Source organism: Mastigoproctus giganteus, chromosome 12 (genome assembly GCF_048544385.1).
Source record: "Mastigoproctus giganteus isolate SK-2022 chromosome 12, ASM4854438v1, whole genome shotgun sequence".
Classification (NCBI taxonomy): domain Eukaryota; kingdom Metazoa; phylum Arthropoda; class Arachnida; order Uropygi; family Thelyphonidae; genus Mastigoproctus; species Mastigoproctus giganteus.
The window spans coordinates 85,420,771-85,446,909 of record NC_143586.1 but is presented as its reverse complement, the minus strand read 5'-3'; the positions used below and the strand labels follow the sequence as shown (position 1 = coordinate 85,446,909).

The following is a 26,139-nucleotide window of genomic DNA, read 5'->3' as shown; positions in this document are numbered from 1 at the left end:
AAGGATAAAACAATGCATTTAATAACTTGTCACGATGTAATTTTTTTTCCTTTCAATTTTGATTCCTTCAAATTGTTTCCACCTCAACATGCTCTCAATTTTAGCTTCATAATTTCCTTCAGAATTTTTCAAATTAGCAATAGTATTGATAGTTCGAATAATTAATTTATATGCTTTTACCATTGTGATTCTGTAAAGCTTCTGAAAGGTAAGAGAGCTCTTGCAGGATGCGTTGACCATTAGTGCTAAAAGGTTTAAGAAATTCCAAATTTAAAAGTCGATTTAATTATCCCAAATATTTAACTTCTGATTCAAAATTTTTGCACAAAGCAGGATGATTCCTCCAACCTACAATTGCCGTCCACGAGCTAAAAGCTGCTCATTGTGGCCCGAACACACAACCAATATTTATAGTTTCTACATCAAGTTCTTTAGCAATCATCCTTAATTCGCGCTAGTGTTTTGGAGATTGATGATACAGTTTTTTTTTTTTTATTATTATTGCCTGTGTGCCATTATATTTTAGAACATTTTCTACTCAGTGAAAGGCTAGACAAAGTTTCAAAATCTGCCAACATTTCATCTTTGTAAAGTTTATATTATATCTTAATTGCCTCAATCCCGCCCCCCCTCTACGTTGCTACTCTCACTAGTTCTTTGAATACAGTGCAAAAAAAGTCTGAACCACACGGATATTCAGCTACTGTGACCATGTAAACATAGACAGGAGACATTTACTGGAAGGCAAGGATCACTCACTTCTCCCAAAAACATATGACTTCTTGTAGGAGTAAAGGGGAACCACAACACAGGTTGACCAGAGGCTATAATCCATGTCGAGAATCTTCTTAATCCTCTGACTGGCTATGGAAAGCATATTGACTAGCACGACTTCTCGGTATGTGACTGCATAGGTTTTATGGGTAGCCAGGTGGGAAGGAGCAGCAGTGCGTAGCACACGCTTCTTGATTAGACCGGGGTTCGAGCCCGTCACCACCAAATACGGAGGATGCGGAAAGGTCAGGGAATGACCACCGCATATCCCGGAACAATATGGCCTTAGTTGCTAATGCTCCTAAAAACCAAATAACAAACATAACAAACAGGTTTTATGGACACCGCTAACATTGTGAAACAGTAATCCCTTTCACCCTTAATTTGCACTTTCTAATTACCTAAATTGCCTCAATGCCAGAGGTGAGAGTCCCGGCATGTGACTTGTCCCTTAGAAATTGGGGAAAGTCGGACACTCCGTCATCTGTCTACCTGCAGCTTTTTTCAGCACACCGAGCTGAACATTCTGACTTCGTGCCAGTCTACACAGACGGCTCGAAGGCGGAATCATATGTGGGATCCGCTGCTGTCTTTAGAGACAGCACTACATCGGAGCAGATTCCCTCTGAATGCAGCATATTTACTGCAGAGCTGCACGCTGTAAAGTTAGCCTTGGATCACATTATTAAATGCCAATACCAACGGTTCATTTTATATTCAGACTCTCTCAGCGTGTTACAGGCTTTAATATCTGTGAGATATAATTCTCATCCAGTTCTGTCTAGCATTCAGCAGAAGATTCACGTTCTCCATGAACGTGAATATGATATCCGCTTCTGCTGGATTCCTAGCCACATTGGGATTAGGGGAAATGATTTGGCTGACGCCGCAGCCAAATCAGCAATTCCCAATAAAAACCACTGCCTGTTAGTCCCCTATACAGACTACAGGCAAATAATACACGAGAAGATTCACTCCCAATGGCAGGATTCGTGGAATAGGCAGACTGCGAATAAATTATATCGTATAAAGCCCGTAATTGAACCGTGGCAGTCTAGTCTGCGCAGGAATCGTACTGAGGAAGTTGTTCTTGCCCGGACCCGCATAGGACACAGTCATTTAACGCATTCTTTTCTGCTGAGGGCTGATGACCCTCCTATGTGTGTGTCCTGTGGCACAATCTTAACGATCAGACACCTTTTAATTGACTGTCCAGATTTTAGCAGTACCCGTTTTACCGCTTTTAATCATCTGACTGAGCCTTATACACTCAGTCAGATTTTATCCGACAATGACAATGTGTCTGCTGTTTTTAGATTTTTAAAAGCAATAAAGGTTTTTAATCGTATTTAAAATTTATATGTTATTGTTGTTTATTTATGTTTTTAGATCTGGACATGGTGGCCTAATTAATTAGGTCACCGAGATGTTAAATTTTTTAGATATTACCTGGTCTTGGCGCATTATAGCCTTAGTTGCTAGTGCGCCAATAAAACCCAAATCATCATCATCATCAGCCAGAGGTGAGAACATGCATACACAGTTGTCTCTCCTAATCCATTCGTTATATGAAAGTTTTCTTCATTCAACAGAAACTATTTTAAATGTAATTACCAAGGGGAATAAAAAACATATGCTATAAAGAAGTTTGTTAAACAGAGGTCCGACTGTAATTAAATCAAAAATGAAGCGATTTTAAAATACATAACCGATCAATTGCGCCATTAAAATGCTAGGAATGGGGCCCTGCTCGCCCCACCGTAGTTTCAGTTCTGGATACTCAATAATTCAGTATTTCATTTAGGATTTCATTTGTAAAATAAATCTCAACAATGGGCTCTCAAATTTTCAAAAAAAATAACAATGGGCTCTCCCAAGCCCATGCGAGCCCACTATAGCTCACCACTGGGCAAAAATTGATGTTGTGAAACATATATCATCTTTTAAAGGCACAAAGGGTGATATGTTGTGCATGGCACCAATGACATTGAGTAGATCTGCAGATTTACTTAACAAGTACAAGTCAATGTTGCAAAAAAAAAAAAGTCGTGAGTTAGAGTTAAATTTGAAAATGTCTGCAATTCTGCCCAGACATGATAGGAGGGAGTACATTATGAGAGCCTTGTCAATCAATTCGGCCCTGGAGGGAGTGTGAAGGCTCGTGGGGTAGAATTTTTTTCAGCATGGTCTGTGCTTGTTAACAGGAGAGACTGGTTCTACAGATACGGGATACACTTAAATAGAAAGGGTGCAAGAATATTTGCTGATGCTATCGAGGCAGTGTTAGGTGGGTCGGAAAACTGCTAGCTTGGGGACTAATAGATTAACAGTAGCCACTAGCAGAAGTGAAAGTGATTCTTGCACTACTTCTATTAGAATAAACAGCGGCCTGGAGCAAGGGGTGCTGGGGATTTCATGGACTGATGGCAGTCATCATGAAACAGGTGGGTATATGGGATTTGTTATGGTAACTAAGAATAAGAATAGGTGCATGTATACTGATGCTAGAAGTATAGTAAATAAATTTGATGAATTTGAAGTGTTGGTCAAGACATCAAAGGTGGATATTGTTGCGATATCAGAGTCGTGGCGTTACACAGGTATTAGGAATGCAGAATTGGAATTTGGGGAGTACAATGCGTATAGACAGGATAGGAAGAGAGGAGGGGTTATGCTGTTAATTAAGAAAAACATAAAATCAAAAGAAGTGCAGTGAGACCAACTGGTGATGTCAGTTTGGTGTGACATAAGAACTGCGAATGCAAAAATAAGAGTAGGAATGTGTTATAGGCTTAATGACCTGAATGAGTACAACAAACAATTGTACAGAGAAATAGTGGGCTAGTAAATCAGAATGTCTTATAATGGGGGATTTTAACTTCCCAGATATTGACTGGAACTTGTGGGTTGGTCACTCGCACACTACTAAAAATTTTGTGGATTTATTGGATGATTGTTTTCTGCAGCAGCATGTTCGAGAGGCAACCAGTGAGGGTAATACTCTTGATCTGGTTATCAGCAGTGATCATTCATGTAATAAGAATTTGCAAATAAAGGAACCACTAGGTGGCAGTGATCACAGTGTACTGATGTGGGATTTACTTAAAGATATAATTACCTTAATTACTTAAAGATATATTTATTATATCTTTAAGTAATTATAGAATATAATTCTATAATTACTTAAAGATATAATTTTTGCTTCCGTACAGGTGACTACAGTGGTCTCGAACAGTTTTTAAATTCTGTACAGTGGGACCAACTGGTGATGTTACCAACAGAAAATTCTAAGTGGGAAGCATTCAAAATTAATCATGGAAGCTACTAAACGTTTCATACCTATTAAGAAATATTGTTCAAAGTTTAGGCCTAAATGGTTGTAAATCTTTGGCAAAGGATGCTAAGAAAAACATCAAGGATCTCTTTACTTATATAAACTCTAAAAGGAAGGGGATGAATCAGATTGGTCCACTTTATATCGTTGGTTCGACCGTTGATGGTCCTGCTCGGATAGCAAACAAACTGAATGAGTATTTTGCATCTACATTCACACATGAGTTATTAAGGATTGAAAATGCCAGAAGGTTATCAAATTGTAGCAGGGTGCTTAATGCTTTTGTAATAACTGAGAGCAAAGTGGAGGAGAAATTGTTCAAGTTAAACATAAAGGCTCCTGGGGTTGATGGTATCTATCCAGTTATATTAAAGGAGGTGGCAAAGGAACTAAGCAAACTCTTAGCCATAATTATGAGAGCATTCATGGACTCAAGGGAGATGTGCAAATGTATCCCCAATTCACAAAGGGGATCGAAGGATGGCACGAGTAATTACAGACCAGTTAATTTAACTTATGTTCCGGGTAAAATAATGGAGTCACTGGTTAAAGATGCATGGCAGGATCATCTAGACAAGACTGCAGCAATAATTCAGACACAGCATGGGTTTGTTAAAGGAAAGTCTTGTCTGACAAATTTGATTGGATATTACAATTTGGTTATAAAGGTTACAAAGGATGCAAAAAATAATTTTGATATCATATACTTGGATTTTAGGAAAGCTTTTGACACTGTTGCACATGGAAAACTACTGTACAAATTGGAGCAGAATGGTATTAAGGGTAAGTTGCTACAATGGATAAAAGAATGGTTGAGTGAGAGAAGACAGAGGGTGGTAATCAATGGGTGCTGCTCTTCACGGACTAATGTTATTAGTGGAGTCCCACAGGGTTTGGTGTTGGGTCCACTGTTTTGTATATTTATCAATGATATTGATGAAGGTATATCAGGCTGTTTTGAAGTTTGCAGATGATACAAATGTTGTCAGGGTTGTTAATGACAGTAATGGCAGTGTGCTACTGCAACATGATCTAGAAAATTTGGGATGATGGGCTGAGAAGTGGCAACTGAAGTTAAACGTTGACAAATGCAAAGTACTGCATATGGGTAGAAGTAACCCCAGAGGAATGTACCAACTGTTGTGGTACTACACTTAAGGTGGTAGAAAATGAAAAAGACCTGTGAGTAATTGTGCAGTCAGACATGAAGTTTTCTGAACAGTACAGACAGGCTGCAAGAGCAGGTCCTGGGGTTTTATTATTATTAATATTAGCTTTATGGCTCTAGGAAGCCTGAGGCTTATGCTGCACCAGCCAAAAAAAAAATTCCTGAGTTACCCCGAGAGAGGTTTTGTCAATGATATACAGGAATTTTGCTAGCAAGGAAAAGGAGGTGATTGTCCCTCTGTTTAAGGCAATGGTCAGGATTGGTGAAGGGAATGAAGGGATACTCTTACCAAGAGAGGCTGAAGTTCTGCAAATTGCAGAGGCTGGAGACTAGGCATTTGCAAGGTGATCTGATTGAGGTGTATAAAGTCTTGAATGGGTTGAGCACGCTGAATTTTGATGGGATTCTTCCACTTGTTCAGATTGCGAACCTAAGGGAGCATAAATTCAAATTGAGGAAAGACAGCTGTAGAATAGATGTGTGGAAATTTGCCTTTACCCAGCGGGTGGTTAATTGCTGGAACAAACTTCCATCTGTCATGGAAGTTGATTGGTTAAATAAATTTAAGGAGGAACTGGACAAATATTTAGAGGTAATGGTTGTGCAAATTTTTTTTTTTTTTTTTTTTTTTATTGGCCGATTCTACATAAGCTCATACGCTTGCTTTCTTGCATCACATGCCACAGTTACTATTATTATTACTATTACTTAGACAAAATACATTATTGACAGTTTTGCTTGGTATATATTTCCTAATAGAGACTACCCACCAGCTGATGAGAAACTGGTAGCTTAAAAACAGCTGTCTTTGCACCGTTTCCAGATTTTTAAATGTATAGTGGATTTACTTGTTTCACTTTCAAATTGTATAGGTTTAATTGAAAAAAAAATTTGCGTAATGCTATACAATTTAAAGTGATATTAGCAACTTAAGCAGAATTGTGGATCTCTAAGTTGAGCATAAGCCTGAGCCTTACACCGAGTACTTAGCATTGGTCTGCAGTGGGAGCAGAATGATCCCATGATAGATGATTGAATGCAATAAATTATATGAATTTTTTGATTTAAACTACTTAAGAAAATATTTATTAAAATTATATTTAATTATGATTGTCAATAAAAGAAAAAAGAAAAAGAACTTTTACTATTTAAACATCCATCTAGCAATGATCTTGAAGCACTGGGAGCTATTTGTATATATCAAACTGTGGGTGTATGCTTGTATCTCATCAGTCTTGAAGATTACTGATGGCATATGATGCTGTAGTTCCATATTTTGCCTCTGTGCACTAGCTGACTAGTAGTAATATTCAAAATTCTTTTGAAGAATAGATAAAACCTTGTCACAGGCCAGACCCAGCCCATGGGCCATATTTTGAGCACCTTGAAATAGACCGCTGTACAATTACCAATATTGCCTACATGTTTGTGTGCATTTTTTTCAAAAATGTGCATATTACTGCTAACCATTTGGTTGTTTTTCTTGAATTTATTTGGTCTAAGTATGGAATTTATTTTATTTAGTCTAAGTATTCGCATCCACTTTAGTTATGAAGAGGACAGAGGCCATTTTTTGACACATTCCTCCGCTCACTGTCCTAACATTGTTCTCTATGTTTTTCACAAAAAAGTTATTAAAGCTATAATTAAAAAAAAAAAAAAAAAAAAAAATTCTGCGTAAAATTTCATTGTTCATCTCTAATCAAGTTGCTGGTCAATGTTGAATAAATTATTAATGAAATATTAGATATACTGTAATGTTAAACCATATTTTCTTTGTATATGTGATAATGCTAAGCTAAATTTCATTTAAAAGTGTCCTTCATTAGGAGTCTACAGAGATAGTATTAATAGTGAAAAATGATGCAAAAAGGCAAGCAAACTCATACAGCATCAGCCAACAAAAAGAAAAATACTTCTCATATCACCTGTCCATCATCTCTAACAGTTTTGCTCTGAATTTATTGCTCTGAATTTATTCAAACTACCCACGTTCACAACACTGGATGATAGTTTATTCTTACAATTACAACAGTCAGCTACCCACTAGCTGAAGGAAAATTTCCACACATCTATCAAGGAACCTCTTTCCTCAGTTTTAATTTATACCACCCATTTGTGTGTAGCTTACTCAGTCCATTGAAAGCTTTAAACACTTCAATCTGATCTCCCCACAGGTGCACTATAACCCCAGTAGCTTATGTGCCCCTAAACCCCCATAACACACACACACACACACACACACACACACACACACACACACACACACACACACACACACACACACACACACACCTCCCCAGGAAGCCTTTCCTGGTAAGAACCTCCTTTTGTTTCCCTCTCTAATCTCACTACTCTTCTCGGCACCTGTTCCACATCCTTCCTAAAACGAGGCCTTCAGACCTGTAGTACTCAAGATATGGCCTAACCATTGCCTTGTGCAATGGGATAATCACCTCCTTATCCCTTCTGCAAAATTTCTGTGCCATTGACAAGATCCCGTGAGCTGTCCTAGCAGACCATCTGCACTGCCCTGAAAACTTGTCTAACTGCACAATTTCCCCCCCCAGATCTTTTTCATTCTCTGCTATCCTCTTTGCAGTACCACACAGTTGGTATGTTATTCTGAGATTGCTCATATAGGGATTGCATTTGTCAAAGTTAAAACTTCATTTGTCATTGTCCAATCGATCTGCCTAATTTTTCTAGACCATGTTGCAGTAGCAGTGAAGTGGTTTCTTTGCAAGTAATGATGAAAATAAATAATTTTTATTGTGTTGTAATTTTATATAAATTAATTTTTTCTTGATGAAAATAACCTTTGAAGTTAAGGGTTTTGTTAGATATTATCTGGTAGATTGAATTTGGTATGTTTCTTTAATTCTCCTCTGTTGGTTGTGTTATTCTTTCTCAAGAACCCTGGTGCTATAAAAATTGATGAAGTGGACCTGGAGAATGCACTTGGAAGGCAGTATTAGACTTGGTGATTCTTTTGAATAATTTCTGCAAAGGCTAACTTAAGTAAAACTCCCTGCATTGGCAACTAACAATAAAATTGATCTTTGGTGTGCTCCAGGATTTGAGTGTGGTTTTCCTGTTCTTGATGTTGTTGGTATTTGTAAGAAAGTTTGATGCATCGTTTGGCTATTCTTTCAATTTCATGACTGACAACAATGGGGTAATTCATGTCCTCAAAAGGAAAACCTAATGATTGAACACGGGAACATCTCACCACTTTCATCAAAAACATCTATCCAGAACAACTATTCAAAAAAAAAAATTGTTAAAGAACAGTGTCCAAAAAAAATTTAGGAGCCTTCACATTAGAACCTCCAGTTCTAACCGTATTGCTGTATGATTAGAACTGGAGGTCCATAGTGTTCCCATTCATCAAGAATCTTAATCACTAAATAATAATAACAGCCAGAAGATACAATATTAGCCTTCCTCACATGTACCAGCAACATTAAGAACTTTCCAGAACTATAGTCAACATTTGAAAGACACTCAAGTTTTATCAAGCAAATTGCTAATGCAGCCAATTTATGCTTTCTTCCAAGTAACAGAGGAAAATTATTCTGTCAGTAACAGTGGAAATTATTCTATCAGTTGTTGGTTGTATAGCAAACATTTGCTAAAATTACTGTTGAGATTCAGTAATATCACAATAAGTGGTGTATTTTACATGTGCCCACCATTACTTTGTCGAGCGAGTAGAATTTTGCTTTGCAAGGTTGTGTTGTATAAGAGCAGTAACCTAATCTCTCTCTGCAGAAACTGGATTCGATCCTCTTCCAGTATCTGTCATTGATTGATGTTGAGGGAAAGTGATTTTTTTTTTCCATTTTCAAGAAATCCACATATTTGGCAATCACTCTGAAATCAGTAATATGCTAAATGTGATTAACTCATTGTTGAAGACTAGTTCTAGGCTAAATATCTAGCATTCCTTGCAATATCTAATGCTTGCCATTAATCAGTACTTGTGTGAAATCAAAACAACTTTCAGGTTAAACAGCTTATACAGTATCAGGGATAGAGTATTTGCTGCTATGGATAAATACTAGATTATAAAGGTAAATTCTTTTACTCAGTGATAATTTCAAATAAATGAACTACTGATGTAATTTTGAGATAAGCATTCAGATATAAGGGGATACAACTTATCTACAATATATATATATGTAACACATAAGGTGGATCCTCCTTTTTTGACAGCTAATTATCAGATTGCCCAGATTCTTCCAGTAATGATTAGAGCTGAGTTTTATAGTCAGATGAAGATGCCAAGAACAAATGCTTTGTTCTTATTAGAATCTGACTAATATAATGCTAATAAGAACAAATGCCAGTCATAACTGCAGGATTGCTCTAACCTATTCTATACATATCATTATTTGAAAATAATAGTTGGTTTTTGTTTAAGTAGGACAGACACTGGAGTGGATTTTGGTACTAAAATTGCCTGAGCCCATCTACGGAGGGTTGATTCAGCCTTTTGATAACGATTTTGACAGTCCTTTAAAACTATGAAATTCCATGCGGCCGCTGCCGGTTGTGTTCTATTTGTTTTCTCTGCTCATGGACTATTGCACCGCATCGCAGTTTATATTGAAGTAAAGCCCGCTGCAAAACTGCCAAGTCGATCTTGTCCAATTCCTGCGGCAGGCTTTCCACAAACCTTCAAGTTCTGGGGCGGCGGTTTCCGAGAGCTCTTTTCAAAAGTCCAAATGCGCAAAAATCCACGGGTGAAGCGTCAGGTGATTTAACAGGTATATTTTCAAACTGGATCAAACAAATACTTGTCACCCTCTTCCATTCTCCGCAAAAAAGCACGGGTGGAACGTGACTGTGGCTGGATGCCTTATCCTGGTGCACCAAGACTTTTCAGCGTCAGAACAGTACAATGTGGGTATTTCACATTTAAACAATGGCTGTAGAACTTCAGTCTGGTAGTACACTAAGTTGACTTTCGTGTTTTTAGCGACTCTAACTAACTCAAATTTGCCATTATAACAAAAACCAGCTACAACCATAAAACCTCTGCCAAAACTTTCATTGCACTGATGCGTCCATGTTGGAAAGGCCTTGTCACCCTCTAGGCAGTAATAAATTGCCCGAATTTTGTTGCAGTAGGAGAGGTCCAATGTTGCTACAAATTTCCACCTTTCAGCTGCCAGATATTTTTCGTAGAGTTTTCGAGCATTGACCCACCATTCTGCAATGTGCCTTGCTCCTAGGTGGTGTACGAGGGCCTTGTGCTTCTTCACCAGTTGCAAATTTTCGTTGATTATGTGACAGACGGTTGACTGGGATGTTCCCACACGTGACACTATAGCTCTTTGGGTTTTTTTTATTTTCACCAACAACGATACCCCCCTCGTTCGATTTGGAGCAGGTTGCAGTTTCTTCGGTGTTTTCCGCCCACTTGCAGCAGCTTCGCGGAATTTTCCTTTGCCGTTCAAAACCTTATGGATACCGAACTTCGATACACTAAAATTTTTCAACTTGCACCTATCAATAATTTTCACATAACTGTACCCTTCTTCGGAAAGTGCAGTTATGTAACTTTCCAACCATGGGTCCAATTTCTGAGGTATGTCGACATTAAAACAGTTTCTGCAGCTGATACACCTGTTGATAAGGTTTGGGACTGCGCCTGCGGGGAAAAAAAAATTTACATTGCTGCCATACGTCACAAGCAGGATTAATGTCAAAATCATTATCAAAAGGCTGAATCAACTCTCCGTAACTCAGAAAATTATTTATACTAGAGTAAAATGTAAGTGAATAAAAAAATTATTTTAAATATTTTAGTTCATTATTACAAATAAAATGCTATTTTAATCACTTTACTGTATACCTAATTCACTTTTATTTTTAAATTTTTAGGTTAAGAATTACAAATTTTAATGTTTTTTACATAGGTATCTCAGATTATTCATCAGATTAAGGCTTTCATCAAAAATTTTGATATGAATACCTCTCTGGAAAGTGGTGAAGAACCAGATTTCAGTCCAGATCAAATAGAACCACCATTTAGTTTTCCTGTACATCACTTAAAGTCTCCAGCTCTGCATATTGTAAATAATTCATCCGGTGTAGAACTACAGAATCAAATTATAAAAGAAGATGGAGAAATTAGAAAAGAACATGTTGAGAGTAAAACTGCTTTTTATATATATATATATATATATATATATATATTTTTTTTTTTTTTTTTTTTTTTAATTATCAATATCCTATGTAATTTGTAAAATTAATTAATCAGGATCAAGACAGAAGGCTTCTGTTTTATATGCTCTGGCCTTTTCATATAGATATCTGTAATGAATTAATACTTTCATAATTAAACATGAAGTACTAGCATTAAAAAGGGAATTTGGCATGGTGTGGATTACAATTTTAGTTTTTACTAGCATTAAAAAGGGAATTTGGCATGGTGTGGATTACAATTTTAGTTACTGTGCAGAACACATTTTCTTAGATGCATGCTGCTTTGATATGGCAATAGTAATCGCCATATAGTGCAAGGAAGCTATAGGCTTTTGCTGCCCTGGCAAAAAAAACAACCAAGTAGATAAGAAAGCACAAATTACAGTAAACCCCCGCTATTCGCGGGGGTTACGTTCTTGAGAAATGCTGCGAATACCGAAAATGCGAATACTGAGTTATGGCTCCCATAGTAATAAAGGGGTTCCGTTCAAATGTATGAAATATATAAGAAAAACTAGTCTAAAATTTTGTCTATGTATGTATTATATGTACCTTCATAATATGACTATGTACATAGACAGTACATAGTGAAATGCAAGCATATGGCATCGAAATGAATATAAGAAACAATTTAATATTAAATGTAATATTTATTAGAAATTTCAAACAAATCTTTCAAACCAGCGTCTTTGCTAGCTAAAAAACCTATCCCGCCAGTGCTATCACCAGTTTCGCTAAAGTGTTGATAAAGGAGTTTTGCCTTTTCGCGAATGATGAGTGAACTCAACGGAATCTTATTTTGAGTTCGGTCTTCTATCCACAGATTTAAAGCTTTTTTCATTTTTTCTAATTTAACATCACGAGTTACAGAGCAAATTTTTGAAGCGATTAGCGCGTTTTCACGGACACTACGGCGGATTTTTTCTTCCGATTTTTTGATTGATTTTATAATGTTTTGCCACTGAGGAGACACTTTCACCATTAGAAATTTTGTCTAATAACTCAATTTTATTCGCTAATGTCATCACCTTCTTTGATATTTTCACATTTCTCTTGTTATTCGTAGTCATATTTTTGTACGGGTTAGAAAGAACTTGTCCACAATAAAGTCACTTTCTTCCGTTAACACACTCGAAAAAGTCTGTTTTACACTGCAAAACTGTATACTTATCACTTTTGTAAACATATCAATTTATAAATTGATAAATTTATTCAATTTATAAGCATATAAATTAAAAGCAAACGACGAAACCTTCCATAACAAGTGCATAACACATATTGAACAAGGATTAGCGAGAAACATCCACGCTCGCGATTTTGTCTCGATAATTTTAGCCACGCCCATGTTTTTTTATGGCGGAAAATATTCACGGCGATTTAAAATTCACATTTTTTAGGTTTCATTTTATATTAAATCGGCGATCGCGAATACGCGAAACTGCGAATAGTGGGGTTTACTGTATATGCTTTCCCTCCTCATACAGGTAACTATCCAGTAGACCTTTGAATTTATTGAAACTGTCAGCCTCAGCTACCTGCGAGGGCAACTTGTTCCAGCTACCAATGACTCACTGGCTAAAAGAAAACTTCCTACAATCTAATCTAAACCTCAAGCCCTGTAATTTGAATTTATGACCCCTTGTTCTGAAATTATTTATAACAGTGAGAATTCCACCTTCATTCATTTTACTAATCCCTCTCAGAGCCTCATAAACCTCAATCAGGTCACCTCTGAGGTGCCTAGTTGCCAAGCTCTGTAGCCCACATAATCGGAATCTTTCCTCATGCAGGTGTCCTTCTATGATCTCACCATTTGAGTTGTCCATATTTGGGCCTTTTCAAGAAGCTCAGTGTCTTTTTTCAGATGAGGTCATCATACTTGAACATGGTATTCCAAATGTGGTTTTACAATTGCCTTATATAGTGGGGTTATGACCTCCCTTTCTCTGCAGGATTGCGTTCAATGAATCATTAATAGGACACTGTGGGCTTTCCTGACTGCCTGTTTACACTGTTCAGAAAACTTCATATCTGCTCGAATTGTTAACTCCCAGATCCTTTATCTCCTCCACTGTTTTTAATTCAACCCCACAAAGTGTATAATTTATTTTGGGGTTGCAGTTCCCCAAATGTAAGACTTTGCATTTTGCTGCTTTAAAACATAGCTGTCACTTCTCTGAAGTCTGTTCAAGTCATCCTGAAGGAGCACTGCTTGGCACTGATCATTAATGACTCTGCCACGCTTTACGTCATCTGCAAATTTTGACAGCACACCTTCTATCCCTTCGTCAATGTTATTTCTGAAAATGAAAAACAACAGTGGTCCGAGAACTGATCCTCGAGGGACCCCATTCCTGACGTTACACCAATCTGAAGAATATCCATTAATCACAACCTTCTGCCCTGCAGCCACCCAGCAATCCATTTTAGAATCTTACCCTAATACCAACCTGTTTGAGCTTATGCAGTAACCTCTCATGAGGGACTGAGTCAATTGCTTTGCTAAATTCCAAATAAACTATGTTGAAATTATTACCTAAATCTAGCTCATGAGTAACTGTGTCAAAATAGCTTACTAAGTTAGTTAAGTATTTACCCTTAACAAAACTGTGTTGTGTCCTTCAGAATGCCATATCTATCTAAACATCCCAGAATGTTTAGATAGATATGGCACCTTAATCACTGCCCTTTTCGTACCACTGAAATCGGACTAACTGGTATGTAGCCAACTTCACTCTTAAAACCGCTTTTAGGTATTGGCGATACATTGGCACTTCTCCAAAGGAATCACTCCTGAATCCAAAGATGCCCTCATAATTAACTTCAATGGTTCAATACACTCTCTCGTGCTCTCCCTCAAAACTTCAAAAGCTTTTCTAATAAACAATCATCTGTAATTATGACATCACTAATTTCATATGGCTCAGCTTCACTCGCATAGCCTCTTCTCAGCATAAAGGATCTTTCATCAGTATAGACAAATGCGAAGATCTGTTCAATGTTCTTCAACATCAGCTGGGCTGTCTAAGACTTTCCCACACACGTTGCACAAGGGCCCAATCTGATTCACTTTTTTCTTCCTTGTATTTACATACACGAAAAATTCCCTCTCCCCATTCTTTGTTCTCTTAGTCAGTGCTTTCTCATATATAGCCTTGGCCTTCCTGACCTTATTTGTGGTTCTATTACCGATCAGATTGTACCTGTTGTAGTTTCAGTACTTTTCATCATTCTGTAACTCTCCCATGCTACCCTTTTCTGCTCTATTTGACCAGACAGGATGCTGAAACGGATGACTGCTCTATCCATTGCGGCATCCTCCTCCTGCAATATTTTCTTAAAGGTATGTATGCGTTCATGGCTTTTATGAATTTTGCTTTAAAAGTATTTCATAATTGAAATGTATTCACCATTCCTCCCCAATCTGCCCAGTTCACAGATGCCATATAGCACCTTAAACTATAAAAGTCTCCCCTCTTCTGAAGTTAAAACCCCATGTCTTTACCTTTAACTATTGCAGCATATTTCTTCATCTTCCAGCTGACATGATCACTTCCTAACAATGGTTCCTGTGCTTTAAGCCCTGTGATGTCATCTGAATTGTTAGTAAGGTCAAGGAGATGAGGTCAAGAATATTCTCACACCTAGTATTTTCTCTAACATGCTGGTACAAATAATAATCATCTAGTTTATTTAAAAAAGTTTTTCCCCATCATGAGTTTCCCTCCCGCTTGTTCCAATCAATCTGGGGAAGATTAAAGTCACCCATAATAAGACATTCACGCTTGCTTGCCCATTCCATTTGCATGTAAAGACTCATCATATTCTTCACAATCTTCTGGTCTGTAGATTACTCAAACTCTCATTGTTCCTTTGCTTTCAGCTAACTCACACCACACAAATTCTATGCTGGCAGATGTAACTTCAGACTCAGAAAAAGCACTTTTTGCACTCGGGCTGCTTTTGATAAAAAGCATGACCCCTCTAGAGCCCTTTCTCTGTTCCTCATCTTTCCTAAATATATTATACGTACCATAGTGGAACTCGTTGTCATCAATTTCTGGGTGGCGCCACGTTTCTGTTAGCCCTATTATATCATCATTAGTTGTCCTAATCAGGAGTTGAAATTCAGCCATTTTATTGACAATGCTCCTGACATTACTGTAGATATAGTTGAGACTAAGTAATCTTCTATAGTTTACTACCCTGAACCCTGACACACCCCTTGAAGTTATTTAGGTTTGTATCCCAAACTATATCTTTCCTCTTGTTTGAAACATTACTACCCTCAGAACAGCTTATAACATTGGCTGTTGTGGCAACAAACCAGAATTCATATAACAGGACAAAAGAAAATTTTAAATCTTGTATGACTTATATTTTTGAAAAGTTAATTAAAATCAGTTTCTTGAATGGGAATAATTAAAATGACACTGGAAATATTTTACAGAAGAAATCTTTTACTGCAAGAGTTTTAAGTTTAGTTTATTTTTATAAAAATAAAGAGGTACAAAGGACCATTTCTCAATACATTCGAATTACTAAACTACAGTGATAAATGATGTAAACAAACATCCTTTATTGGTTGAACCTTAGTTACATAACTGCCCGAGAACATGAACATGTACATTAATGAACACAGCAGTGATCACTCTGTACAGCATATGAGTCAGACAGGCTAACATGAGTATTGAACAATTGAATGTAGTACCACATAGACTCTATAGACTGCATATTTTTAAATGACATTTAGTACAGTGAATTAGAATATTAATGATTTTTGCATAGCCTTAAGTGAGCAAGCAAACAACTGTACATTAATTACCTAAAAAAAAAAAAAAAACAGCTTTGACATAGAACATAAATGGTCATCCCTGCCTTAGGTTTGTTTAATACGCTTGTTGAAGTAGAGATCACAAGATAATAACTCAATGTCAAAATCCAACTTGTTAATAATATTAGTTGTGGGTACAGAGAAAAGTCTATCAGGCAACAGCCATTCTGTTGCAAGTTGATACCAGAGATAGATTCCTTCTGGTATTCCTAGGACAAGTGTGGTGAACCTATGGCACGCGTGCTCAAAGGGGCATGCATACAAATTTTTTGGGCATTTGGAATTCAGGGTGTCCCAAAAAATTTGAGTCAACTATTGAACAGTTTTCTTGAAGATTTGTGAAGTTCAGAGAATTGGAAGAAACTGCAAAATTCATTATTAAGTTTGCAGACAGTGTAAAACTAGCCCAACTGAACCTGAAAATGTTTCAGTGGATCAACCTGGATGATTTTGAGATGTAATTGATTGATTTTCAGAGCAGCTCAATTTGGAGGCAAAAATTCATCGACCTCAGAGTTGATTTAGAAAATATTGAAAGGGAACAATTAGTGACGGGACTAGCAAAGAAAACTGCAGAAAATGAGGTATTAAAAGTTTGGAATTCCATTCCTGAAGCTTTTGTCTGTTTAAAAAGTCTGGCAACAGCATTACTAACAATTTTCTCATGAACATATTCTTGAGAGTTGTTCTCAGTGATGAACTTTAAATCTAGTAATAGGAGTAGTCTTACGGATGAAACTAGTGCTGCATGTATAGCTCTAAAAGTTACAAAGTATAAGCCTGATGTAAAGTATCTGTTGTAAGTGGTGCAGCAACAGAAGTCGCACTGATGTTTTATATTTATAATATAAGAGGTTTATCATTTTATATTAAATTTGTTCCGTAATCTAAAAATTACCTTTTTGTTATGAAGGATTTTATTTTAATATTTTCATTAAAGCATCTTTGAAATAATGTCTTTTATTTCATTTTTTTTTTTTTTTTTTGGTTATGATTTTGTCAATGATTTTGTGTATGAGAAAAATAATACAGTAGAATGTCGATTCTCCAAACTAATTTGGACCAAGGTTGGTTCGGTTAATCAAATATTTCGGATAATCAAACATACATGAGAATAGCAATAAATTGAATAAATAAATAAATACCCAGTTTATATGAAACATAGTGTAATTAGGCCTACAATTAAGTTATTGGATGCAAAGTATTTTGAAATATGAAGTTATTATAAAAATTAATTGATTTAGGAAATAGTTTGTAAATAATAAACAAAACCTTTTGAAGAAACAATGTATATTATATTTATTTTGAACTTAATTGTTTTACGTGGTTTGAACTATAAATCACACTTTATTTTTTGTTTATGTAAAAAAAAAAAAAAAAAACGGACACAAATAATTCACACAAATACGAGTATAATGAATCTTGGTAAGGTTTATTTTTTAAAATATGTAATCTTGCATTTTTCTTTGAACCATGCGAGATTCTTTTTTTCGCAGTGAGATCTCTCATTCTCTTTAATAGCAATATCTTTGTAGTATTCAGACTGTTACTCACACCACGCCATTGCAGCTTCTAGTGCAGTGAAGGTCTCTGCGTGAGTGGTCCTTTAAATGCATTAAGTGGTAGGAGTAATATTTCAGCATAATAACCACGCTAAAAGTAGATACTGTAATTTGGGGGGGGGGCGACAGTGGTTCGGATAATCAACATTCTACTGTACTTGGCAAAATTCCGAGCGGCATGCGAGGATAGTTTTTTTTTTATAAAGATTTAGCCAATTTTGGCATGCACCCTTAAAAAGGTTCACCACCCCTGTCATAGAAGAATCATGTCAGGAAACTTTACCTCATATAGATGGAGCTATGCCAAGGACCAAATATAATTTAGAGATGGCTTTGAAAGAATCTAGCTGTAATAGTGCATCAAGTGGAATGTATTCAAGGTTTGTAAACATGGTAATTCGAGATATGGAAGAGGAAAACCTGGCTTTCATGTTAGTCCAATGCAGCATATATTTTTTGTGTATTGAAGAATTTTCTGATTAATAGACACTGCTGCAGCCCAAATTTCTGAACAATACAGCATTATTAGTACGATGACGGTTTTGATATATTTCATAATTAAATGCCTGTCAGAGAAATGAATTAGATCCTGTCTTGAATTCAGGAGACAAGTTAAAGTTTCAAGTCAAACACTGATCTAAGGTCCTTTTAATGGTTTACAAGTTTAACTTGCCCACCCAGCCAGCAAGAGGACAAAATGTGAAAGGGAGCTTCTTTCTTGTTATGGATGTATGGGCTGATTTGATAGGATTACGAGAAAACCATCTTGGCTGAAGTGGTTGTTGATTATGATGTTGTTTTCAAGGATTCTTCAGCAGAGGAATGTTTATTTGCAGGATAGAAGAGATGACAGTTGAGAAAAGAATGACAGACAGTGTTCCACCCTAGGGAATGCCAAAGAAACTGATCTTGACAAGGTACTCTACCTGTGTTGGAAGGAATTGGCGTCCTGTTGTAAAATGAACGAGAGGGAAAGAAGATTGAGTTGCAAGAGTCTACAGCATCAAATGCGGATGAAAGGGAAAAATAAATGATATCAAGCTGAAAGCTATTGTGCATAGATTCAGTGACAATAAAAATGATCCACAGTAAATTATTGATAGTAGTAGTAGTGGCATGCGATGCACGAAAGCAAGTGTATAAGCTTATGCAGCATCAGCCAAAAAAAAAAACAATCACACCATTCCCTCCAAATGCCTGGCCAGTTCCTCCTTAAATTTATTTAACCTGTCAACTTCCACAACGACAGATGGAAGTTTGTTCCAGCAATTAACCACCCGCTGGCTAAAGGCAAATTTCCGCACATCTATTCTACGTCTGTCTTTTCTTAATTGGAATTTATGCCCCCTTAGGTTCGTAATGTGAACAAGTGGAAGGATCCCATCAGAATTCAGCATGCTCAACCCATTCAAGGCCTTATATACCTCAATCAGATCACCGCACAGGTGCCTAGTCTCCAGCCACTGCAATTTGCAGAACTTAAGCCTCTCTTGGTAAGAGGATCCCTTCATTCCCCTCACCAATCTTGTTGCCCTTCTCTGTACATGCTCAAGTAAATCTACATCCTTCCTAAAATGAGGCCTCCAGACCTGTATGCAGTACTCAAGGCTTGGCCTGACCATTGCCTTATACAGAGGGACAATCACCTCCTTCTCCCTGCTAGCAAAATTCCTATATATCATTGACAAAACCCCATGACCTGCCCTGGCAGCCTGTCTGCATTGCTCAGAAAACTTCATATCTGACTGCACAATTACTCCCAGGTCTTTTTCATCTTCTACCACCTTAAGTGTAGTACCACACAGTTGGTACATTTCTCTGGGGTTACTTCTACCCATATGCAGTACTTTGCATTTGTCAAGGTTAAACTTCAGTTGCCACTTCTTAGTTGCCCATCTGCCCAAATTATCTAGATTCTGTTGCAGTTGCACACTGCCATTACTGTCATTAACAACCCTGCCAACCTTTATCATTTGCAAACTTCGACATTAAGCCTGATATACCTTCATCAATATCATTGATAAATATACAAAACAACAGTGGACCTAACACCGTACCCTGTGGGACTCCACTAATAACATTAGTCCAAGAAGAGCAGCACCCATTGATTACCACCCTCTGTCTTCTCCCACTTAACCATCCTTTTATCAATTGTAGCAACTTACCTTTAATACCATTCTGCTCCAATTTGTACAATAGTCTTCCATGCGCAACAGTGTCAAAAGCTTTCCTGAAATCCAAATATATGATATCAAAATTATTTTTTGCATCCAGTTCCTTTGTAACCACATCATAATATCCTATCAAATTTGTCAGACAAGACTTTCCTTTAACAAACCCATGCTGTGTCTGAATTATTCCTGCGGTCTTGTCTAGATGATCCTGCAATGCATCTTTAACCAGTGACTCCATTATTTTACCCGGAACAGAAGTTAAACTAACTGGTCTGTAATTACTCGTATCACCCTTTGATCCCCCTTTGTGAATTGGGAACACATTGATGGAAGTGCCTTTTCTGTTATAGTGAATTGGTGTAACAGATTTGGAAGGATTTGTTTGGTAATTGATGTGAGTAGAATTATTATTAGTAGTAATGGTGGCATATGATTCAAGAAAACATCAGCCAAAAGGATAAACTCCCACACCACCTGTATAGCTCTTCCAATAACACTGAACAACAAATTTTGGGTCATATCTTGTTACGGGCACAAAAGTAAGTTTATTTTATAGATTTTGGAGTGCTAAACATGGAAATAGTGCTTAAAATGGCAATTGGCTGTTGTTTTTGAAAAAAGGTAGTTTTTTTATATTTATACAAAGTATTTTTTATTTATATGGCAGTAAGATGTAGCTACAAACATACCTGTATCAAACACGGGAACCTTTCGCTTGTGTTCAATTTCAGGAGCAGCCCTTTTCACCACCCAACAATAATTGGCTAAACATGGCAGTACTCCATTTGCTTTTGTATCTTTGTTCCATCGTTATTGATGTCTTGATGGAAGTGCTCACCATGTTCGTCACTGGTGGCACCATAGTTTGGTGGGAAGAAATCCAGGTGTGGGTGCAAGAAATGCATCTTCAATGACATGTTGCACCCCAATCTTTTGTAAAAATTAATGAGATATTCAACAAGCTACTTGTAGTTGCTGGCTTTAACATTTCCTAGAAAACCAATCAACATTTCGAAAGGCTTTCCATGCTAATTTCTCACTATCGCTAAGGGCACATTTGAACTGTTTTTCTTTGAAAATTTGCCATATATGTGGACCAATGAAAATGCCTGCCTTAATTTTCCCTCTACTATGTCTTGGGAATTTCTCTTGCAAGTATATGAATGTAGGATCGTTCACTTAGCATTAGTAGAGGCATATGATGCAAGAAAGCAAGCTTATGCAGCATCAGCCAAAAAAAAAAAAAAAAAACCCTTCCATTTCGTCCCTCCATTCGTTCCAAATACCTGTCCAGCTCAGCCTTAAATTTATTTAGGCTATTAGCTTCCACAACAAAAGATGGAAGCCTGTTCCACCAATCGCCTGCTGGCTAAAGGCAAATTTCTGCACATCTATTCTACAACTATCTTTCCCCAATTTGAAACTGTGCCCCCTCAGGTTCTTAGTCTGAGCAAGAGGAAGAATCCCATCAGCATTCAGCTTGCTGAACCCATTCAAGGCCTTATATACCTCAATCAGATCATATCGCAGGTGCCTACATTCCAGCCACTGCAATTTACAGAACTTAAGCCTTTCTTGGTAAGAGCACCCCTTTGTTCCCCTCACCAATTTTGTTGCCCTGCTTTGTACTCGTTCTAGCAACTCTACATCCTTCCTAAAATGAGGCCTACAGACCTATATGCAGTGCTCTAGGTTGACCTGACAATTGCCTTTTGTAACGGGATAATCACCTCCCTGTCCATGCTAGCAAAATTCCTATATATCATTGACAAGACTCCATGACCTGCCCTGGCAGCCAGTCTGCACTGCTCAGCAAACTTCATATTTGCTGCACAATTACCCCCCCCATGTCTTTTTCACTTTCCACTTCCCTGAGTGTCATACCACACAATTGGTATGTTTCTCTTCAGTTATTGCTACCAATATGCAGTACTATGCATTTGTCAATGTTAAACTTCAGTTGCCACTTCTCAGCCCATTTTCCCAACTTATCTAGATCCAGTTGGAGTAGCATACTGTCTTTACTGTCATTAACAGCAACCCTGCCAACCTTTGTATCATCTGCAAACTTGGACATTAAACCTGATATACCTTCACAATATCATTGATAAATATTGATAACAATAATGGGCCGAACACCAAACCCTGGGGAACTCCACTAATAACATTTGTTCACAAAGAACAGCGTCCATTGATTACCACTCTGTCGTCTCCCACACAACCTTTCCTTTATCCATTGTAGCCACTTACCCTTAATGCCATACCTCTGCAATTTGTACAGCAGTCTTCCATGTGCAACAGTATCAAAAGCTTTCCTGAAATCCAAGTTTATGATATCAAAATTATTTTTAGCATTCAGTTCCTTTGTGACCACCTCATAGTATCCAATCAAATTTGTCAGACAAGACCTCCCTTTAACAAACCCGTGCTGTGTCTTAACTATTACTTATTATTTATTATTATTATTATTATTATTAGCCATATGGTACAAGGAAGCCTGAGGCTTATGCTGCACCAGCCAAAAAAAAATTTTCTGAACCACCCTGAGAGAGAGAGAGAGAGAGAGAGAGAGAGAGAGAGAGAGAAGTAAGTAGAAGGGAATCACCAAGAAAGAGAAGAATGATGATATCCAGCTCAGGACCCTGGGTGTGCCAAGCCCATACTCACCAGATGTGAGCCCATGAGCATAAACTGCAGTCTTGTCTAGATGATACTGCAGTGCTTCTTTAACCAATGATTCCGTTATTTTCCCCGTAATGCAAGTTAAACTAACAGGTCTGTAATTACTGGTGTCACCTTTTGAATTCTCTTTGTGAATTGGTGATACATTTGCACACCTCCAGTCCATGGGGACCTCCCCAGTCCAAGGAAGCTCTCATAATTATGGCTAAGGGTTTGTTTACTTCCTTTGACTCCTCCTTTAATATAACTGGATAGATCCAGTCCACCCCAGGTCCTTATGTTTAACTTCAACAATTTCTCCTCAACTCTGCTCTCAGTTATTACAAAATCACTTAGCTCCCTGTTAGAGTTTGATAAACTTCTGGCATTCCCCTCATTGAATAACTCCTCATGTGTGAATGTAGATGCAAAATACTCATTCAGTTTACCAGCTACCTGAGCATGATCATCAATACTCAACACATCTATGTTAAGTGGTCCAATCTGATTCATCCCTTTCCTTCTAGAGTTTACACAAGTAAAGAACTCTTTGATGTTTTTCTTTGCATCCTTTGCCAAAGATTTCAAGTAATCTGCCCTCACAGGCCTAACCTCTTTATGATTTGATTAGAGACTAGTTTATACCTGCCATAGGCTTGTGTCACCTGATACTTTATATGCATCCCATACATTCTTCTTCTTCTCTGCCACGAGCCTCATTAATTCATCTGACATCCATCTAGGCCTAAACCTTGGAACAGTATTTCTTAGTTGGAATGAAAACCCTAGTAGCCTACAAAACGAAGTCCCTGAAGGCTTCCCATTTAGAATTCAACATTGGTAACGTCAGTTGATCCTGCTGTACAGAATTTAAAAACTGTCTGAGACCTCTGTAGTCACCTTTACAAAAGCAAAAGCCCTTCCTTTTAGCCTTGATGGTAGTTACATCTTTAAGTAATTCTCACATCAGTACATTGTGATCACTGTCACCCAGTGGTTCCTTTAACTGCAAATTCTTAATGCTTGAATAATCACTGCTGATAATCAGATCAAGAATATTACTCCCTCTGGTTGCCTCTCGAATATGTTGCTGTAGAAAACAGTCATCCAATAAATCCACAAAGCTCTAGCTACATTATCTGGAAAGTTAAAATCCCCCATTATAAGACATTCTGATTTACTGGCCCACTCTATTTCTCTGTAAAGTTGTTCCTTATACTCATCAGAGTCATTAGGCCTATAACACACTCCTATTCTGAATTTTGCTTTCCCAGTGCTTATTTCACACCAAACACTGCATTGTCCACCAAAATCAGTTGGATGCACTTCCTTAGATTTTATGTGTTTCTTAACTAACAGCATAACCCCTCCTCCCATCCTGTCCTGTCTATCCTTTCTGTACACACTGTATTCCCCAAATTCCAATTCTGCACTGCTTATATCTGTGCGACACCACATCTCTGGTATCCCAACGATATCTGCCTTTGATGCGTGCCCCATACCAGGTGGGAAGGAGCAGCAGTGCGTAGCACACGCTTCTTGATTAGACCGGGATTCGAGCTCATCACCACCAAATATGGAGGATGCGGAAAGGTCAGGGAATGACTACCGCATATTCCCGGAGCAATATGGCCTTAGTTGCTAATGCTCCTAAAAACTAAATAACATCTACCTTTGATGTCTTGACTAGCTCTTCGAGCTCATCAAATTTATTAACTATACTCCTAGCATTGGTGAATGTACACCTGTTCCTGCTCTTAGTTTCCCTAACACAGCCCATGTATTTACTTGTTCCACTATGACTGCCAGCAGTCCTGGAAATCTCCATTACCTTGCTTTACAGGCTGCTGGAAATCACCATTACCTTGCTTTCCAGGCTGCTGCTCATTGTAATAGAAGCAGTGCAAGAATCACTTTTGCCTCTGCCTGCAGCCACTGTTAACCTTTTAGTCTGTGTATCTCCCCTAAGCTAGCAGTTTTCCAACGCACCTAACACTGCCTCGAGAGCATCAGCAAATATTCTTGCACCCTTTCTATTTAAGTGTACCCCATCCCTGTAGAAGCAGTCTCTCCTGTCAACAAGCACAGACCAGGCTGAAAAAAAATTCTACCCCTTGATCCTTGCACAGTCTCTCCAGGGCCGAATTGATCGACAAGGCTCTCATCATATACTCCCTCCTCTCGTGTCTGGGCAGAATTGCAGACACTTTCACATTCAACCCTAACTCGCCACTTCCAAAGCCTTCACGAAATTTTTCATGAGCCCTAGTTTGATGTCGAGTGGTGGAAGCAAAACTTTAATTGGATCTACCAGAGGATCAAATGCTACGTTCCTCATTCCAGGTGTTATGATTTTCATTGAGGCCAGCTCCTCTTCTCATAGTGCATATCCTTGCCATGACTATCCCACTCGCAGAGAAAGCAACAATACTTTAGTGTTGTTGCTTTCTCTTAGTGTTACAACAGTACTTAGTGTAACCCTTTTGTAGTCCTAATAAAATGGCAATTGCCTTTAAATCACCACATATCTGCCACTCATACTTCTGATAGTGTACACCTAAGAGGATGTGCTCCATGTTTGCATATGTTTCTTGTTTGTGGACGGCATATGCAAGAGGTATTGAAGGCAGCATATTTCCATCTGTAATAACACAGCCTTAAGGCTAATCTTAGAAGTGTCTTTAAATAGTTACTATTCTTTGGGAACATGCCCCATGTTCATTGCTGTCATTAGACTATCAACATCCTTACAAACAGTGAGTTCACCTTCTATTTGATAGAATTTATCATAGTCTTTATTTTGAGCACAAAATTTTGTCACTTTCACAGAATGATCTAGAAGATTTCACTGTTGTAGCCTCGAGGCCAAAAGCTCTGCTTTATTCTTTGGCAGTTCGAGATCACTGATTAAGCTTACTTTTTGTGATCTTATATGGTTCGGAAGGATAAAGATTTGGACAAAATGGTGGATTCCCTGATGTAAACAGCTCTGTACTTCTTTGTGTATATCAAGTTGATTCAGTGTCTTTATCTTCATCAGAGTGTACAGAAAAATGGTTGGGTGGCTCAAGAATAGGTAGTACTTCACCGTGAAGCATGGGACAAATTGCAGATGGTACATCACTGTCCACTTTTCTAATAGGAGGCATCATACAAAAGTAACAGTCTGTGACATGATTTGTTGGCTCTCTCCATATCATGGGCACTGCGAAAGGCATAAAATGTCCCTTTCAATTCACCCACGCATTGAGTTTTGATGAACAGGTAGTGTAGCAAATGTGTGGAGTCCAGTTCTTTTCCTGCTCGCCTGCTTTACACCCAAAGTACAAGAAGTAGGCCTTTTTTATGGCTTGAGTTAAAGGACACTTTCTTGAAGCTAACGTGACTTCACATACGTAACCATCTGGATTATTCAC

At 37.7% G+C, this 26,139-nt stretch overlaps 1 protein-coding gene across 6 annotated transcripts in view; it reads left to right on the top strand.

Annotated features, from left to right (window-relative positions):
* Positions 1-26,139, top strand: part of LOC150077241 (sorting nexin-19-like) — a 266,545-nt gene that overhangs the window by 129,500 nt on the left and 110,906 nt on the right. For all 6 annotated transcript variants that reach the window (XM_090386300.1, XM_090386297.1, XM_090386298.1 and 3 more), the window contains one exon: positions 11,204-11,438. In XM_090386300.1, the coding sequence (XP_090242426.1) occupies positions 11,204-11,438 (235 nt within the window). The remainder of the gene's footprint in view (positions 1-11,203; positions 11,439-26,139) is intronic.